The 20,288-nt window shown below is 42.8% G+C and overlaps 1 protein-coding gene across 1 annotated transcript in view; it reads right to left on the bottom strand.

Moving 5' to 3' along the window:
- Positions 1 to 19,470, bottom strand: part of ADARB2 (adenosine deaminase RNA specific B2 (inactive)) — a 324,517-nt gene extending 305,047 nt beyond the window's left edge. Inside the window, exon 1 of the mRNA XM_049798800.1 lies at positions 19,241 to 19,470. Within this exon, the coding sequence (XP_049654757.1) occupies positions 19,241 to 19,340 (100 nt within the window). The 5' untranslated portion in view covers positions 19,341 to 19,470. The remainder of the gene's footprint in view (positions 1 to 19,240) is intronic.
- Between the last annotated feature and the right edge of the window lie 818 nt (positions 19,471 to 20,288).

Below are 20,288 nucleotides of genomic sequence, written 5' to 3'. Positions count from 1 at the left end.
GGCTACAATAAAGGCTGCTGTTTCTATCCACTGCTTGGCTTGTTTGTCTGCGGGTTTTTTATTTCAGCCAGAATTGCAAAAGAAATTTCACTATTTTAGTGCAAAATGAATGGGATTTCCTCTGTTTAATTTATTATCTTCATCTATTTCTCTCCACTAAAGAAGAGAGAAAAGTCCCACTCATCCTCCTGCCCTCCCCTCGCCCCCAGAGAAAGTCGCAATTGTACCATTAAGCCTCGAGTGCTTTACATATGCAAACACAAACGCAGTGCTTACAGGAAAGATCTTCCCTATCCATATGTTCATCTCCTTCCCTTTACCTAAACCAGATGATTACCTCAGCAGCTCAGCTGTGTTATTGAGACATTTCAGCGTGAAATTTGTTTTTCCTCACTGAACTTTAAGCGGAATTTCAAGTGCCAAGTCTCCAAAGCCAAGTGGGGCTATTAAGAGATAATTACTAATTATGCTAATTTGAGAAGTTGTGCTATTTCTTTCCCTGGTCATTTTATCTGCAGCTCTCCTGAGAGAACAGTCCCCATTCAATGTTAATAACCTTTCCAGGCTAAGCATTCAATGGAGGACAGTGTGTCCTAAACCCAGGAATATTTTACAGTTAATCTAGATATGTGGCTGTAAATTAGAAAGAGAAGCAAGTTGCGCTAATGCTAATGACTTATGTTATTAATTTTTTGCAGTAGCAGAAATATGTGATTCCTCTCCATTCATACATTGATACAGCCTTTTGCTGATGGTTTTATTTTAAATGAGAGTCCTCAGTGACTTGAAATATTCAGTACACCAATAATATTTCTCAGTGATCATTTTCTAATCCTACCTATTGCAAGCTCTCATAATAATAGATTAAAACAAAGAACAGATTTGATTTGCATTTTCTAAAAGTCTCATTTATTTTTCCCTTATTTATGTGAAGGTATGAAACATCTTTTCCAAGTGCTATACACTGCTTTGCCTTTTTTTTTTTTTTTCTTTTCTTTTTCAAGACAGTTGTTATTGGGTTGATCATATTAGTCTGTGGAGCATGATGACAGAGTAAGAGATTTTATTATTTTTTTTAAATAAAATAATGACTTTAGGTTTTATTTGATGTATAATTCCATCCCTGTTCTGTGGCAAAACATACATGTTTTACATCTTTTATATTCACAATTTGTTTGTGGAGTGGCAGTACCCAGAGCCTTCTTGGCTTGGCTTACCTTCCAAACACAGAGGTGCAGAGACAGCCCTCCTTCCGCACTACTTGTTGATAAAATCTTGTTTCTTTGCTCCTTGGAATGGATCTCCCAGATAAGAGCACGATGGCCGCAGACGACATCCAAGATGAGAGCGCTCTCCGTTAGGAGACCGCGGTTACTCTGATGTGACCGTGAAGGCCCATTCCTGCAATACGTGGGCTTGTAGGTATCCCACCAAATGGGAAAAGCTTGCATGGCTAAGAGCAGCTCCTGGGAATACAGGCTGCAGGGTCACCCTCTCTGTTTGTCAGTACAGCATGAACACCATAAACACTCAACGGAGGACACAGACATCTGGAAGTAGACGAAGAACAGTCACAAGCATGCGCCTGCAGCCAGGGAGGGCAGGGCCCCAGCACACAAATGCGGGTGTCCTCCACCCACAGAGCCAGCGCTAACGGAAACGGTGGCTGCGTTTCCAGAGTAAATAAACTCCCGTCCTCATCGGAGTTCGTCGTCTAGGTGTGCTGCTGGATTTGGCCTCACACTGACCACTGAAGACAGTGGGGCGTAAATAGCTCCAGGTGCTTATGGGTGACCACAGCTGTGGTACTGCAGCTCAAGAGCAGAGTGCAGAGAACAGGAGACATCCAAAATATTTTAATAGGAGTTGTTGGGCCTGTAGTCTATATTTTTTTGCAGTTTGCAGAATCTAGATGCAAACTAACTAAGCAAAGATCCCCTCCGCGCAACCAAAAAAAAATGAGGATTGAGTGACAAGAAAACAAAGGACAGCAGTTCATACTTTGATTTTTCACTATTTTAAAACCATATCCAGGCCTGAAACCGGTGGGTGCATTTTTTTAAAAGGCAAAGAATGTAAATATTAAAAATCTTGGGTAGCACCTATTTCTGGAAAATGTAACACACAGCCCTCAGACTCCAGTTCAGTACTCCCAACGTAGGAGTGGGAGGACTGCGTTCACGAGACATGAATTACGGCCTAAAAATAGGTCCTAGTAATAACGGAGAAGATAATTTTAAGTTTCAGCATTGCCAGTTTCAGAATAGAGCTTCCTTTAGTGGAAATCCATTTCGCAAGTGTATGGACCTACCCCCAAACACCAGATAAACATCAGGTAAGACCCGTCTTCCTTGCTGATGGAGCTGGGGGGACCAACAGGCCACTGTGCTCCCACCATACCACCGGGAGACATAGGAGAAACATGGCTCTGTGTCTCCCTAGTGATACACCTCTCACAGGTTCACGTGAGCACATCCAGCAGAACTGGCTGCGATTTGTACCATCCTGTGGCCTCCTGTTTTGGGCTTGTGTGGCGGAGTTTTGATAGTGGGGGGGTGACTCCTGTGAGAAGCTGCTAGAAGCTTCTCTGGCTCCAAGTCGCACCCACCTCTGGCCCAGGCCGAGCCCGTCGGCGATGGCGGTATCGCCTCTGGGAGAACAGAGTTAAGAAGGGGAAACTGCAGTGAGCTGGGGGATTGGGACGTGAGAGGAAGGTCAGCGAGGAAGGAGGGTGCAGAGGTGCACTGTAGGAGGGGATGCCCCTGCAGCCCGTGGTGAGGCGGCAGGCTGTGCCCCCCCAGCCCAGGGAGGTGAGCGGGACAGCAGATGCCCGTCTGCAGCCCGGGGAGAGAGGAGTCCACGCTGGAGCAGGGGACGAGTGAGGAGTCCTGCCCCTGAGGAGGAAGGAGCGGCAGACACGTGTGAGGAGCTGACCCCAAACCCCATTCCCCATCCCCCTGCGCCGCTGCGGAAGAGGAGGTAGAGAATTCAGGAATGGAGTTGAGCCTGGGAAGGAGGAGGGGAGAGGGGGAAAGGTGTTCTAAGGTTTGGGTTTACTTCCCATTATCCCTGTTTTGATTTGATTGGTAATAAATTAAATTGATTTTGTTTTTTCCCCAAGTTGAGTCTATCTTTTGCCTGTGACCATAAGTGGTGAGTGATCTCTCCCTGTCCTTGTCTTGACCCAGGAGCCTTTCTTTATATTTTCTCCTACTCATCCCACAGGGGCCGGGGGGGGAGGAGTGAGCAAGCGGCTTTGTAATGCTTTGTTACCAGCTGGGCTTGAACCACGACACCCTAACATTTCAGCAGCTCCCTAGCACATGCTGAACTGAAGTCCCTGACCTGCACCTGGACAGACACACACAGAATTGATGGACTTCTTCATAAAACAGACCGCCTGGCCATGGTCAATGGAAAACACACGCAGAAGGCAATATAGGCAAGTGTCTCGCATGCGAATCTCATGTCAGCTTTCCCTCTGGCGGGCAGATTGTCGTAGGTGGGGTCTTGCATTCCCACTAAGTCCCATCAACACTTGAGACATTGCACCTTCTAAAGAAACACTCTGTTGCCCCAAAACTCAGCCTAACAGAAGGTGCATCAGAGTCAGCTGCTCCTTGCTGATACATTGCTGTCCAAAGACAGCAGCTAAGGGGACCAGCTGGAGGCTGAGAAGAGAGCCATGCATCTGGGCAATACAATGCTGTAAGAAAATAAACATCTGCAAGAGAGGAGATCTCTTAAAAAAACAAACATAAAAAACCAGGCAGTCAGGAGAGCAAGATGCTATATCTCCTGAAAGGCCTGCTGGAATATTTAAAATTAGTTCTTCCTAGAGAAAGAAATGAGCGCTAGAGACTATTTCAAAATGCTTCATGGGCTCCATTGGTCACAGCCACACTTGTTCCGCACACTCTGGGAAACCGGCAGACTGGAATCACAGCCCCAGAAAGGCGCTTCACATTGCTAATTCTAGCTGAAATGAAGTTTTCTGCACATGTTATTTCTTATTCATGTTTGAAATTATTTTTTAATCTAGTACCTACAAAGATCAGAGTTGTGAAAGAAATAAAAATATCAGTTAAAAATCCGCCATTAGCTTTTTTCTTTCCTCTTATATTTCCGTAACGAAAATACTTATAACTATATGATTTTACAGTATGATTCCAAACCCTGCAGTAACCCTACTGAGAATCGTTTCGAGGTCTCACAGTTTTTGGAAGGCTCAGACTGCATGAATAACAGAAATGCATATTTGCAAGAGACCCCAGGAGCCGGCTGACACTGTCAGGCCTCTAACCGATGTAAGACATTACACATGGGAGAGCCTGAATACCTCCCTTTTTCCCAGTTCAGGCCAAAGACAACAGGGTCCTTTGGATGGACAAGTCCATGTGGGTATCAGCTCCAGTAGAAAGGAGAAACAAGCAATTTCTGCATAAATTCTGTGACACTTGGAGACAGCCAGTTCCTTTTGAAGAAATAAATCCTCTCTGTGCTGCTTCCTGGTGCTTGAGATCATGACTAGGACAGTAGGTGGGATGAGCAAAGAAATTATTTTATTCACCATTTTTCTACCCGTCCTCCCAAATGTACAATGTCTTGGCAAAATTTCTCTTCCACTATCCCTTCACACTGTGCGTCAGGGAGAGGGGAGAGAAAGTTTGCCATCCCACGGTTTCCAGCTGGAAATAGGTAATGGCAAATGGGTACTTGATCCCCCTTCAATCCCTCAAAATCTCAATCCCTGCTATATCAAAAACCATGCACAGCATGTGCAGCAGAGAAAAATGCTCCCTGCAGAAGCTCTGAGCAAACAGGCTTCATGTGGAAATCTTGAGAAGGAGTTGAGGGAAGCTCAGACCTGAACTTCTGAAGGAGGATGGTCCTTTCACTGCCACCAGTAGCTGGTACAGTGCAGGTCCCGTAATGCGATTTTCTGAAAACCATAGATTTCGGTATCCTACTATTGGATGCAAATGTGGGATTTATTTACTTTTCATAAATATACAAATAGATGTATGTTTCTATCCTGCATCTTTGCAAAGAAAATTTCAAAAACATGAACTGATGAAACCTCTGGAAAAGAAACAATTCATCCACCATTATCTTTTTCCTGCCACAGTTTCTTTATGTTGATTCTTGAAAAAAACGGACATCTGAGGTCCCAAATTCTACAAAAGAACACGAGTTGTGGAGTCCTTGACTTTCACTATTTCACCGCAGCCCATCTGCATGGATTTATTTTCAGGCTAAGAGCCCAGATAATGCAGTGTGTAACATTTCACCCTTAAAACCCCCAGTTATAATAAAGAACAAACAATAATCATGATGGGTACAAGATGCAAAGAGATGAATTACAAGGCAGATCTTCAATCTTGTCTTTTCAGCTGAGATTATAAATGGTCTGAGCCTAAAAGAAAAATTCAGAGCCTGAAACTGAAGGTTTGCTAATTAGTCAGTTATAACGGCATGGGGGATTACAAAACATGATTAAAACACACTGAAAACAAGAAAGACAAAGGAGGATGGCGAAGGGAGTATGGAAGCAGCTCTGTCAACAGAGAAACTTCTCTACACAAGCTGGTGAAAACGATGCAGCTCTTAAGAAACTTGTGCTTAAGAATTAAAAACCAACTACAACAACAAAAAGACAATGTTACGAACTAAACCAATCCCTGGAAATTTGGCCTAATGTTCATTAAAAAAATCGGGGTTTAATCCAAGCTCCTTATGAAGCCTAGGACAAAACTTCCACTGAGTTCAACCCTTTATATAAATATGCATGCACGTTAATACACGCATTGCTGGAGCACATACTGGCACGTTAATATGCATGGTACTGGAGTGTCTGTGTTTAAGTATATAAATAGAAATCGAATACAAACATATGCATTCATAGCTTTGAAGTTCCATTAGTAACAAAACAGTGTAGAGAAATTATTAGCATTTTTACACGATGATTTCTGTTTAAGTCAGATACTGAACTGCTACTGATACTTCCAAGGCGTTCAACAGATGGGGAGTCTAGACTGATAACTTCTGTGCTATGCAAGTATATTTTTAAACCTCCTTTAATGTTAAAATTCTGATGCTGTGCTGTAGGGATGAAATAAAGCGCTTTCCCGAGTGTGCAGTTTTAACTTCCTTGTTTTCTTTTTGAAACTCTTAATTTGGCAGTGATCCACTACTGATAGTGCCAGTTAGGATGACCCTAACCCCTATAAATAATTACCACTGAGGTCAATCTGCACTGAAGACAACGTGACCACCCATGTGAGGATGACCTATGGGAGCAAGGTCCTGTAAGCGGTAGGGCCTGGTGCTCCTGAAAGACTCCCTTGTGACAGTGCAGGATTGAGCTCCTATTCTCTTCACGTTGATTCTGTTCTCAATCTTTCTCTCTTTTCTAGTGGAAACAAAAAAAGGAAATTGTTCTTTTGTTCGCAAATTCTCAGCAATGTTGATGCATGCATATTTTCTGTAATATTAACTACGCCACAAAAATTAATCTATAACCTTAATGTACATAATGGATGAAAGTGAACATTACAGAAGTTAAGGTAGAAGATATTTTTTCTAGTTCTTTCTTTTCTAGTTTTGGAAAATGAACGCAATAAAGTGATATCCCTTTAGAAATACCACTGCTTACTATTTATGCAATTTTAAACTATATTATTCTGGTAGCGTTTATTTGCGGGTTCGTTGTTTGCCCTGAGAGACCTTCGTTTTTTCAGAGTATGAACTTATTCTAGATTTAAAATGGTAAGAGCAAACTCATGTAAAAACATAATGAAATCACCTTCAAATCTGCTTACGTTCTCACTTTTCATACAACCCCCATCATAAAAATAATCCCCCAAATTTCTCTGAGATTATTCCATCAAATCCCATGCCCATCAAAGCCTAAAACATGCTCCACCTGCTAGTGAAACTATCACAGTAATTGTCTGGGCTTTTATCTAATGAATATGCATTACAGCAGTCAAAACAAAATTCTAACTTAATCTACATTACTGGGGAAAGTTTCTTAAACAAGCTGTTGCAGGGAAATTTATGTAATATGTTGTCAACATTCGGCAGAGACAAGCTGTCTGCTAGAAAGGGCTGATGGAAACCAGTTCCCTACATTTGGGCTGGGAGCCATACTGTTGCTACCCTTAAGCCATGCTTTTGGCCGCAGATGCGCCGAGAGCATCACATCTCGTCATGCCTTCAGGGTGCCTTTCCACCTGCACTTCATCTCTGTGTAAAAGGCCTGTGCTGACGATCACTGAAAAGTCTCTTTTTGCCACGTGGGTTTCAGTGAGTCATCATCATCTCTCCCACAACGCGCAGACTCACTGGTACCTGCGGGAGCACGGGGAAAGGACAGACGGAAATTCAGCTGTCTGTCTGTACGCGGTCTGTGCACAACTGCACCTGCAGACAGGTATGCGCCTAACGCCAGCATTTGCCACAATATACTATGGGGCAAACCAACAAAAGGAAAATTATTTGAAACCAAGGTTAACAAGATAAACCAAGATTAACAAACCGCTATTTTCATCCAACTGCCTGCATATGATGCAGAGACTGATTTTGCTATAATGGCCATCAGAACAATAGTCTCAGCCCCGGACCTTTACTTCTTGCTCTCTCCCATTTCTGTCTAAACAGCACAGAAACCAACTTCACATGCCCGTGTCCGAGAAACATCTATTCAGTTCAGGAAGTGGTAGGAAGATCAGTTTAGATACGCTAAGACAGAATGAGCCCTAAGAAATAGGTGTTGGCAACATAAGCGCATTAGCGATTTTTTTATACGTGGAAAATTTTTAGGAAAAGAATAGTAACTTCTTATCCAGTTTCTGATTCCACACAAAAAATTAAGTGCCTGCATATTGGTATGCAGATCTTGTTACTTATTATTTACTGCTTTTCTGAGCAGCAACGGAATGACTGAACAAGTGATTTTGCTGAACCAAGGCCATACATTACCCCCCCAAAGACCTCTGGTGATATATTGGTCCTATCCAGCCACCAATCTCATATATACTTTCATTTTCATAATTTGTATGAATAACAGCTGCTTCAGTAGGTGGGGATGCAAACAAGGGGATTAAGATAAAAAGCACCAAGGGGAAGAAAGAGACGGGTGTTTTGGTAAAGACAGAAATAAATTCTAAAAGTGCAAATAGGTGATAAACACATGGATTTTCAGGGTTACATACACTATGTTTTATTTTAAGAGTGCCTTTTTGGAGCCTTTGCGGTTATCTTTTAATCATTAACAATAAATTGAGATAGTGCTTCTATAGTGTTTAATTGATGTTCCCATTAAAACAGCACTCCGCAAGACCTGAAACAGTGTGTAATTTGTTGCTTCTTGCTTTCAGTTAATTTTGGAGATTCTTGATGAGGGCTTGGAGTTTTCTGAGGCAAAATTAAAGTAATAATGTATAGGGAACAGATTTTTCTTAATTGTTTTTAGCTTTTAGAATTACTTTCCTAGATCTAGAAACGAGGGCTTGGTTCTTTTTTTTTTTTTTTCATCTTAGAACTGTCTGCCACATCTTAGTCAAAGAATTATCTTATGGTTAAATAGTACGGTCAATTTACAGTGGTTTTAGCTAAAGTGGAATAGCCTCCTGGTCTTCCAAGAAGCACTTGCATATACAAAATTGATGAATTACAGGCAAGGCACAAATGTAGGCACTGTTACTAAGTTTTTTAATGGAAATAAAAGTTATGAAATTTAGATAATATTTAATCCTACGGAAATTAAGTGGTTCATCTAAAAGGACAAATCTCATTTAAAAAAAAAAAAAAGAAAATCTGTAACAGTTTCAGTCAATTCCATAAGCAAATTCTCACAGCATGTGAAGGAAGTAACGTATGTTATAAAAAAAGAGTTATTCTACAGACTTGTCAGCAATGTGCTGCTAACATTGAAGAAAGAGTTGCCTTTTAAATGTAAACTCGGAGACACGGAAACCTTGCCCTCAGCATGTCTAACAAGCCATTCCGGGAGAAATCAAAAGCCCTCCAGGAGCTGAAGAGCAAACGTGATTTAACACCAAGGAAGAACCTGCCCCCCCTGCATTCGTTTGCACACAAAACAGATAAATAAATAAAAAAGCCCTCTCCTTTCAGCCACCACCGGGCAGAACGGCTTTGCAGACGAACGTCGCGGCCTGCCTTGCAGCAGGGATGACACCCGCTCCTGGCCGTCAGCACCCGCTGCCGGTGCCGCGAAACGAGCGGCGCTCCCACCCACCCGCCGCGTCGCGCGAGGATTTCGCAGGGATAAGCCCCAGCGATGTGATGCAACTACAGATGCGATGCAGCTGCAGAAAAGATGGAAACGGGCTCGCTGGATACTCGAAACCGGAGCGACAGGCTCCTGAATTCCCACCTCTTGCTAATTAATCCTGCAACAGATTTATTAACGGCTCTGACTCAGCTTCCCTCTCTGTGAACTGGGGGAATGTGGCCTCTCTGTCTGTGAGAGTCAATAACAACTTCTCATAAACACTCTGAGCGTGTACCTAGTATGATTACACTGATGCATTTTTATTAACGCTGGGCAATAAGAGTCGTTGCTGGCTGGGATGAGTTGCAATTATCTGAAGAGAAGGATGATCTTAAGTCACTGGCAGGGGAAAATAGTGCAATGTGCCTTACATCATGAAAGTATAAATTTAATAAGGAATTCACAGGTAGCCTTCAGGAAAATCTGCCAAAACTTTTTTGTCTATGGTTTCTTACCCCATTTAAGGAGAATGTATCACCTGCTTAAAAATGTGCCTGGGCTAACCAATCTATAAAGCAGTGTTCTGTTAAACTACTTCTATTACAAACCACATTTCTAAACTGCAAAAGGCTATTTCACTTCTGTCTAATCAAACCCAGCGTACATTTTTTAAAATCCCCACCTTTCTTTTTTTTTGACACCTCATAACCATCTTCTGGTAACTGGTACTGTTAGTATCTTACTGCGTGTTTTTACCTTACAGTTTACACCTTGTGCTATGACACGCAAAGATTCCAAAATTCTTCAGTTTTTTAGCAAAATTAATGCAGAGCTGAAGTCTCATTTTAAAAGTACTATTGGCAGGATACAAGTTAACCTAGAAAGACTAGCTTTTGACTTGTTCTGGCAGAACTGAAATGCTTCACATTTATGCTTGAATACTGTATATTCCCTCTTCTTCCTGTGTATGAAATCTAAAGGATTTGCACAGTGAAACTTTTTTTTTTTTTTTTAAATTATCAAATGACTTGGGCTCATGGATTTCTGCTGAAGGCACAAAAAGTGCTCCTTGTGGGCACAGCACCAGGTAAAGCAAACCTCTGTCATACAGCTGTAAAAACTGGTCATTATAAATGTGAATTGAAAATGACTCAAGTATCTTGATTTGAGAAACGAGATTTTAGAGACACACATCAGATGCTTTAGCATAAATAAATGATAAACACAGATCAATCAATAATCTTTGCAGCAGTTGCAGCTGGAGGAGACCTGCTGTCAGTGATATTAGAGAACATTCCCTTTTTGTACTGGTTCTTTTAAACTCCTAAATCCACGAGCAGCAAGAGCTGAGCTCCAATTTAATTACTGTCTGCGGTGCTCAACAATGGAGGCAACGCAGACCACTGCAGCTCTGCCCCTCGCCTCCCAAAATCACCGTTCATATGAACATATAAATAGCAATTCATGATTGGCATGACGGAAGGAAATTACAACCTGGAAATCAGCTAATGAAAGTTAATTTCAGCTCAATATTGTTCAAGAATCCATCGGCATTTTGCCTGGCAGTTTGTGGCAGGGCTGCTGGCATGGATGTAAAACGGAGCACGAGCTCAGGGTTGGCTTCTGCTCCCAGTTATGTCAGTTCTTCCCCAAGTTTCAGCTGGAGAAAGATCAGCACACAAAGAAACTTAAGACCAAATCCACCTTTTCGGTAAAGGTTCGGGGTTTCCTGACATGGGCATTACAGGCTCCTGCGTAAGCCTCTGCCTTCACCATTGTGAACTGCTTAGCTGCTCAGAAAACATATCTAGAGAAATAGAACACAGAAATATCCTAAAAAATCTGGCTTATAAGAAGTTTCTTTCATTTGTTTATTTCTCACTCTAAAACAATCTTATAATCCTTCTGCAGTTGTGCCTTTGTGATTTGTCTGCAAGACTATTAGTATTACATACAGGAAGATCATACACAAATCCTGAGAATGTTTTTATATATATATATATATATTTAAAATTACAAATTCATACAGCATGGGTGGATGGATGTGTATAAATAAAAAAATGATACAAATGTATTTTATTTTTACACCTCTAAACAAAATCCTTCAATGTAATATAAAAATTAATCCCTAATGTAAATATTTTTTGGACTCTACAGGCTTTAAAACCCTTTGTCTAATATAACTTGGGAGTTTATTAACAGTCATTCATTTAATACAGCTAGACAGCTGAAGCAAAAGTTTATATTTCATATATACATATACAAAAATGTATATATGTACATATGTGTTTAGGCACAGACACCCATGGATGTAGCAGCACAGTTCTGCCACCCTGACTCATGCTGAGAAGTTTCAGTTTCAATTTTATTGTGAGTAGGGGCAGCAGCATCAGGCCTTATACAAAGGTAACACATTATTACAGTTTGCTTAAGAGCCATCATTTTACATCTGTTAAACCCCACTATTTAAGGAATAAATAGCTATTTCACAGTCTCTGAGATGTGGTAAGAAGCGGGCAATTGCATAAAATTAGTTGTGTGTAAATCTCTTTCTCTGGAGATGGAGATAAAGTATCTGTCAAGTTCTACTTCTTTATTCCCACACTTCCCAGCAGCTTTTGACTCTTCATGTTGATGTTTCATGAGCACTTAAAAGAAAGGTGACTCTGCTAACAATTTTGGGCACTATTTCCCTTATAAGGAACAAAGATGATGTAAAAACGGAGAAAAAATATCACACTTCATCATGAAGTATTTTGCTGAGCTCTACTTATTGCTCCCTCCTCATTCCTGAACCACAAATAAAACGCCACCAGCACGTACTGCAGGTTTCAGAAACAGCACTCGCAAGTGGCACAACTCCAAAATCAGAGGCGATATTTGGTACAGCGTTGGGACCAAACCCTATCCAGCAGGAACACTTTCACAAAGACAGACTGTGGTTTGCAGGGGTAACCCCCTACTACACAATATTCATCTGATGATGACGGACTAGCAGTCGCGACAGTAACTGTGGGGTTTTATCTCCCTGACAAATGATCACGTGTTTGTAAACTTCGTTTTCACCCCCTCTTACCCTACTCTTTCGTTTCTTTTTCCAAGGGAACAAGAAACGGGGGGGTGTATTAATTTTTATCGTTCTCCTCCTAACCTCACTACAGCACCGAAGGAAGAGACTGGGAATCAGTCTCAATTTCGGTCTATTTTTACACACATGGTGCAGGGAAGGCGTTGAGTAGGAACAGAGAGGAAGGCGACTTAAAAAGCCGTCAGGAATATTCCAAGGAAACGCGCCTGCCTTCCTCGCAGCTGCGTTCCCGGTTTTGGGATGCGGTTGCCCCTGCCGAGCAGAACGGCACCTCCGACCCGCCGTGCTACAGCTTCGGCCGTGGAAACGGGGGAGGCTGCCAACGCCTCACAGTCAGCAGGAGCGAGCAAACAGCCTACCAATCATCTTTCCACGTAATCCAAGTAAGTCGGGAGTCAGATAATTTCCTGAAAAAGACGATTCATATCTCATATTAACAAAAAAAACCCACAAATCCTTCTTAGTGTATCCTACCTAAAGCCAAAGCCTACATTCACTGAAGCGAGCAGCAAACTTTTTAGCGTTAGTCTCAGCTGCCCTAATCAAATCCCTCGACTTCCTACACATATGTAAGTTTTGTTTTTCCATACCTTGAATGAACGAATTCCCCAGGCCAGCTACATACTGTCTCAACAGAAAAAGTACTTCCAACCCTATTAAACATGCTGAAATTCTGTTCCCTTAAAGGCCTCTGTCTTTGTAAATAAAAAAATCAGGAACGAATTAGAGTAGCCCGTTTACCTTCTTTATAATCTTCCCTTAATATAATTTTACTGTATTCTTTCTTAAGTTTATCTCCAAAGCAAACAATATAAATCTTACCAATTTTCTTCTACTGAAATTTTACACATCTCTAATCCCTTTTGCCGTATGTCTCTGAATCCTCGCTATTTCTAGTACACATTTGGGAGCTAGAACAGCCAGGATGAAATAGAATACACCCAGTGAAAACACACCTTTCATTCATTAATGACACCGTAATATCTTCAATATTAGCCATCCTGCTCTTCATGCACTCTGCCCTGCTCTATGCTTCCCTTGTTATCACGCTTTACTTAGCAGAGATTTTCATTAAACCATCCACAGCGATGTCCAGTCCTTAGTCCGGAGCGGGTATTGTTAACCCAGGGCCCAAAAACACGTCTTCATATTTCAAACCCGTTGTAAGAAGTAAGAAATTCTAGACTGACTGAATGACAATGATAACGCCATCCATTTAATGCTTTCTGCTAAAGCATTAAATTTGGTTATTTTATGACTCGGGGAGGGTTCTCTATTAGTATGGGTTGACAAGCTGCTTCTGCCAGTTAACAAAGCCGTCTTTTTAATATACTATATATCACAATATGCTGTTAAAACTCCTCTGGGTTGGCTGCTGCGTTTCAAATTCATACAGCTGGGAACAAAGGTCAGCCAGAGCAGGGAGGTAAGCACTTTATTTTACTATCGGAACTTAAATAATTTGCAGGCAAACCGCGCTGTTCTACACAGAAAACATCAAGTTCATCACAGATGCCTTGAGAATAATCTATCTACTGATGCCTATTAGCTTTTTTTGTCTGGATAACTAGTAGTTTACATGGAAAAAACAGTCCACTGCCTGAAAGTTTGTAGAGAGAGATAGCTGTAAACATAAGGATCAATTCAGGTTCATTACTACTCGCAAAAACTACACAATACTGGACAGCAGTAATTCAAAAGTATTACAATTAACAGAGATCAGACAGATATTCTAATGCTCGCTTTTTTTAATGCAACTTGCTAACCTAAAGGGCATTAAAGGAACCGAAGAAAACAGTTTGCACAAACCTTCAGTAGCTTTGGTATTTCACAAGGCAATTTGATCTGACCTTTAATTTTTAGTGCAGCGTTTTCCATTTGTAGGGTATCACTTCAGAAAGGGCTGCCATTAAGTATTTTATAAACTCCATTAATGTCACTTGAACTCGAATATGTATGCAAAGCTCTCTCTCACCTTATGGGAGAATTTCCCTACCCAAATCACCAAGGAAAAGCTACAAAATTTTAAGCAATATGAAACAACTTCCAACAGTATGATACTTTGCTACTAGCTTTACGTGCCTCTGCATCGCCACTGAAGAAAGCAAAACATCTGACAATTTATGTGGTCAAAAAGGTAAAAATGGCTATATATGTCATTGCTCATGTAAGATATGGTCAATATTTATATTAATGCTTTTTTTACTTAAATAATTAATACTTTGAGGTAAAGTTGAAATATTTTGTTCTCTCTCAAAGTAAAACGTGCCATTTTATTGTCCTCACTCTTACATGCTGTTGCTAGGAAGATACAACTCTGCTATAACCTAATCGTCTGCTATTTAGATATGGGCTCATGAATCCCATATTTTTATTCTAAATTTAAGTTCAGTCATCGTAGCTAATGTCCTTGATGCTATCTCAAATTGCTGTCATTACACGGATCACTAGAAATTGGAGGTAATAGTAAAAAAGAAAAAAGAAAGGTACCAAATTAGATGATGGATAAAGGTTTAATCAATTTAATTTTATCACCAAATCCAGTCTCTTCCTCTCCAGCTGTCAGGGGACGAGATAAGCGGAACACATCTTGAAGCACGACGCAATCCTGTTGTGGGGAAGGAGTTGTGTCCCTGAACCTCGCCAAGATGAAACGCGCTCATTTATTACTTTGGCATTGCAGGATGATGAAGAACCAAGCTGGTTTCCTCCCTCCGTCCTCAGCACAATCTTTCTATTTCATTAATTTTTCATGGAATTTCATTTCACAATCCTTTTGCCTCTCTCACCCGCTTGCTGCCCTTACTTAGTTTATTCTGTCAACTTTTATTTCGTGTCCCGTTGTTATCAGCAGCGACCTCGGCCATGGCCTTCTACCACATCAGGCATACCTGATTCCCTCCTGTTTCCAGTAATTAACTTTAATCGCTAGCTCTATAAAACGGCATTACAAGTAAGGTGGCTTATTTGTTGTCTTGTACTGGAAAATAATAACTCATAAGGGGCATATCTCCAATCACCCATTTCATAGTTAACTTTCTATATGTTGATTTCTAAGAAGTTGCCAGAGGCTGCTGAAGTGTGGCCTTTTTAGTGTTATCAGTAAACGGCAACTCTGCTTTTGTTTGGTCTACTTGTAATCATTTATCTCAGAAAACAAGCCTTCTTTTCAAAATCTGTATCACAGGCTAAGAAATCTGCACAAACTGTACTGAGGCTGCTGTGCTGAATTCTGCCAGTACTCTGCCACATTCCAGAGCCCCGGAGAAAACACAAGAACCCACAAATCCAGCAACTTCCTATAAAGCCCTAAAAATTTCAACTGTATTTTTCTAAATTATTAGGCACAGTTTCCTAAACCCTGGTCCTTTTACACACACAGATTAAAAAACAAAACAAAGCAAAACAAAAAACCAGAGAGACGGAAATATAAAATACCTGTTACTGCTTTTACATGAAATTAGTATGCAGATAATCTGGCAAGCATCTGCATTTATTCTTCCTTAGGTCTTTGAGAAATTAAGATATTTACTTACTCACTTTCTAAATGACAATAAAAATATTCCTACCTATACTAATTCAACAAACAGCTATGAATATCCACATTTTAGCTTTTTAACACACTTTTTGCATGTGGTATAAAACTGAATGAAATCACTGTGCAAATATATGCTTGCAATGTGATCCTCATTGCATGGACATTAAACGTTAATCCTTCAAGGTAGGATCTTTATAATGAAAGGATTGCTGGATTTCATAAGCATAAAAATAAGATGCATGCAAATTAACTACTGGACGATGTCATTGTACACTGGAATCACACTCGGTGTCCTACACTTCTCAGTGCTCGATTTGCATATATGGAAATTCTCTCTCTCTTGCAGCATGTGGGTTTTATTTTTTTTCTTTAGCCTAAATACACAGGGAAATATAGCTATTCAGAGAATGTTGTTTGCTTTCCTTGTTTGAACTTGCTTTCTGTCCCCAGGAAACTCCTAAAACAGAGCATCCAGGTATAAAAGAAATGGAGCAAGTGCTACACCCAGACACAGTAATTTATAATTCACACTAACCAGGACAAAAATATGACTGAAAACATGGAAAGTAAATCAGAAGGGGAAAACCAACACTATTAAATAGAGGATAATATCTGCTTCTACTGCTACACATTCCTAGATATTCTATCAGGCGATGTCTCAACCTGGTTTTAAGCACAGTTCATATGTAATGTGTAATAAAATATATTAAGTTGTATAAATAATTTCTTGAGTCCATCTCCTTAAGGAGTGGGAATGTGACAGATAATTTCATTTCCTTACACAGGTTAATACTCAATTTAAATTAAGACTAGAGTGAATTTCTTTGTCTACACATGTCCATAGGTATCTGTGTGCGTATGTGTAAACATATGTGTATAGTTACACACTTTAAAACAGCTACTAAAAGTATTCTTGCTTTAAAGAACAAAATATGTGCTGGAAAATAGTTAAAGGCAAGTGTCTGTGGTGTAACTCTCTACGAAGATTTTTCACAATCTGTTAAATAGATCAAACCTGCAAAACAGTGGAGCCCATGTTAATTCTCATAAAGATGTAGTCGTTTATGTGCCTAATGTACATTTTCTTGACTAGTCTCCAGGACAGACAGTTCGTTAAACCACACCTTTGCATTAGATACCATCGAAACCCCCACATCAATATATGATAAGTAAAAAACTAGCATAATAGTAAAATCCAACAGGTTTTATACTGGGCATGCCTTAAGTTACAGGCATTTTTTGTCAGCCTAAATTTACAGGGAAGTGTATTTTTATGAATACATACTGTGACGACACAGAAAAGAAGATAAAATCATACGAACGCAAGCATCGCTCCCTGTAATTAGTATACTAACAAACTACGTTATTTCAAAAGTGGTTACAATAGCATGTTTGGAAGAATAAAAAAATGAACTCTTCAAGTGCACTTTCTTATTGATATCGGTCAGTCCAGCACTTTCTAGAATGCCATCACCCTCCAGCTGTGTATTCTGCAAATAGCTGTCATCTGCCAAGTTACTGTTTGGCAAGTTTTTGTGGGTTTTACAACATTCAAATTCCACCTTATTTTGGCAAAACATAGAACAACAAAGGATGCGTTAGAAACGTCTTACTAAAAGACCCTCACTTCTGTCTGCTTCTTAGAAACAAAATTAACACTTAACAATTTACCTCTATAACAAAGCACCTTTACTCCATTGCATAGGTTAATGGATTACTCTTTTCTCTTGGCCAAGCACAGGGTAGCTAAGGCTAGTTGGGATTCCTGCGAAAAGTAAGTTTTGCTGGAACAAACATAGCATAAGGAAGTCTGCAGAGCACCACTTAAGTACAAGCAGATTTAAAGAGACTGAGTATGGGAGCTCTCCCTCTGCTTAGTATTTTCAAATTTATTCGGTAATGGAGCGTAAAAGACAGCCTTTGTCACCAGGCGTTATAGCACGCTACAGATCCGGAGTACCAAGTCAAGGTTACGCACCTACTGGAAGTCCCGATTTATCTGCACTTCTGTTGTTTTTACTTGTGCGCAGGTCGCTGTTTGTTACTACGATTCTGAATATCGAGACTTCAGACGCCGAAGTTAAAATAGTGACAATCAAGTGATATAGTCTAGCATTTGCCATTCGAGCGGCTTTTCCTAGTTACTACACAAAACCTGCTTTGACACCTTCCCCAAAAGTTATCAAGTACGGTGCTTAGTGGGTACAACGTAACCAATATTTAAAGGACGCTTGGCTAATGGCGCCTTCCAAATTAGGATTTCTAGAATCAGAAGAAGAAATAGCGTATCCAAAGCATCCACCTGAGTTGACGAGCTAGCTGACTAAAACTTGCGTTAGTCCCACATAATGATGACAATTACAGGTTAGATGATATCTACTGCTTAGATAAACACTTGGAGTTAGCATCTCTGCAATCAAACGCGCTGCAGCTGGGCATCTCTGGCGCTCTGCTCCTCGTATCAGTTCATTTGACTTTAAAGTGTTCACAGACTGTTAACTTCGGCTTTCTCAGGCAAAACATCAAAAACCAGGCAGCGGTGTGTCATCCCCTCTACGGGAGAAAACAGGACAGCCTGGCGAACAGCTTTTATCTAGGGCATATTCCCCGGTCGCAAGGACACCCCGTAGCTTCACTTTTCACGCTTCTGGCAATTAGCGCCTTCCTAGCAAAGCTCTGCCCAGGGAAGGCGAACAGCACCGAAGGAGCCGAACTCGGCGGACCCTCTCCAAAACCCCTACGAAGAGGCAGTTCGGGGGGCGCAGCCCGCCGGCCGGCAGCTGCGCGCTGCCCCCGGGAGGCTCCGCGCCGCGCTCTGCCCCGCCACAGGGGCTCGTCCTGCCCGCCGGTACCGGCCGGTACCGGGGCACAGCGGGACGGCCGGCAGCCCGGGGTGAGGCTGCCGGCGCCGGGGTCGGCCGGGGGGCGGCAGCGACGGAGCCGCCGGGACAGCTCCGCCGCCGCACCGCGGCTACCTCGGACCGGGGGGGGGGTGTGTGTGTGTGCTGCTGAGACACACACACACACACACACACACACACCCCGGCCGCCGGTACCCCCGCGGGCTTCAACCTCAGCCCGACACAAAGGGAGGAGGAGAGCAAAGGGGGGAGAGCGGAGGCCCCTCTCCGCCCCGGCCGGACCCCGCCGGTGGCGGATCGGCGCGGCGGGGAAGGCGCCGCCCGCCCCCGCCCCGGCCGTCGGGGCAGCGGCGGGGCCGGGGCCGGGGCGAGCCGCGGACAGACAATAAAAACGGGAGCAGCCGGCGTGTCTGCCGGGGCGGGCGGGCGGGAGGCAGGCGGAGAGAGAGGGGGAGGAAAAAGACAAAAAAAAAAAAAAAAAGAAAAAGGGGGGGGAAAAAAAATTTTTCTCCTACCTTTCCTCTTCGATCTCCTCCTCCTCCTCCTCTTGGACTTGCATTTCAGCTGCCCGCTCGGCCCTCCCGACGCCCTGCTGCTGCCCAGGACGGATGTCATGCCTGTACTTCAGCGCAACGGCACGGCGCCGCGATGTTTTCCTCCCGCGGAGTTTCTCCTCTTTCTGGAGGCGGCTTTTATAGCGCGGTGGGTAGGGCCGGGCTGGGCCGGGCTGGGCTGGGCCGGGCCGGGCTGGCCGCTCGGCGCTGCCCAGCGTGGCGGCGAGGGGGTCGCGCCTCCGCCCCGACGTGCCGGGCCCGGCCGGGGCGATGCCCGGGGGCGGCCGCGGCGGCTCCGCCGGCCCCGCGCCCACTTTTCGCACCTCTGCGAGTTGCTGGGCGCCGGCCGCTTTGAAGCCGACGGCGCGGGGGTGGGGGGAGCGAGGGGGGCGGATTTGCTGCTGCAAAGTCTCCCGCAGCCCAATGGCTCCCGCCGCCCTGCGCTGACATCAGCTCCGCCAGCCCTCGCCCCCAAACTCCGCTCCCCCGGGGCTGCCGGCTCTGCCCGGCTCCCGGGAGAAGGCGAGGGAGAACGGCCCCGGGGGGAGTACGACCATCCTGCCGGCTCGTCTGGGAGAAGCCGGAGGGGCAGCTTGCAAGAAGGGAGGCTGCAGGCAGGATTCCAAGCCTTTTCTTTTTTTTTTTTTTCTTTTTTTTTTTTTTTTCCCCTGCTTGAGACCATGTGGACACTGAGCGCTCTGCTTCCAGAAACCGAGAAATGCCGCTGCTGTCCTCCCTAACCACTTCCTAACTAGTTCGCTAATTGCAATGCTTATTGTTCCCAGGGAAAGAATGTGAGTTACTGTTGGAGGATCCCTGTATCCACAAACCTTATGCAAGAGGCTAAGTGTAGCGACTCCCCTTGAATCTCCAGTTATTTTTAAGGTACGTGCTCTGCTAAATTCACGATCAAGGGCAAAAGCTCTGTGAAAAGAGGAGTGTGTTGTCGCTCAGACTCATACATTAACACTCTGCAGTGCCTCATTTAGGAAACTGTGCAATTAAAGTG

The sequence above is a fragment of the Accipiter gentilis genome, chromosome 4, assembly GCF_929443795.1.
Source record: "Accipiter gentilis chromosome 4, bAccGen1.1, whole genome shotgun sequence".
Lineage (NCBI taxonomy): Eukaryota > Metazoa > Chordata > Aves > Accipitriformes > Accipitridae > Astur > Astur gentilis.
This window is presented reverse-complemented; position numbering and strand designations above follow the sequence as displayed.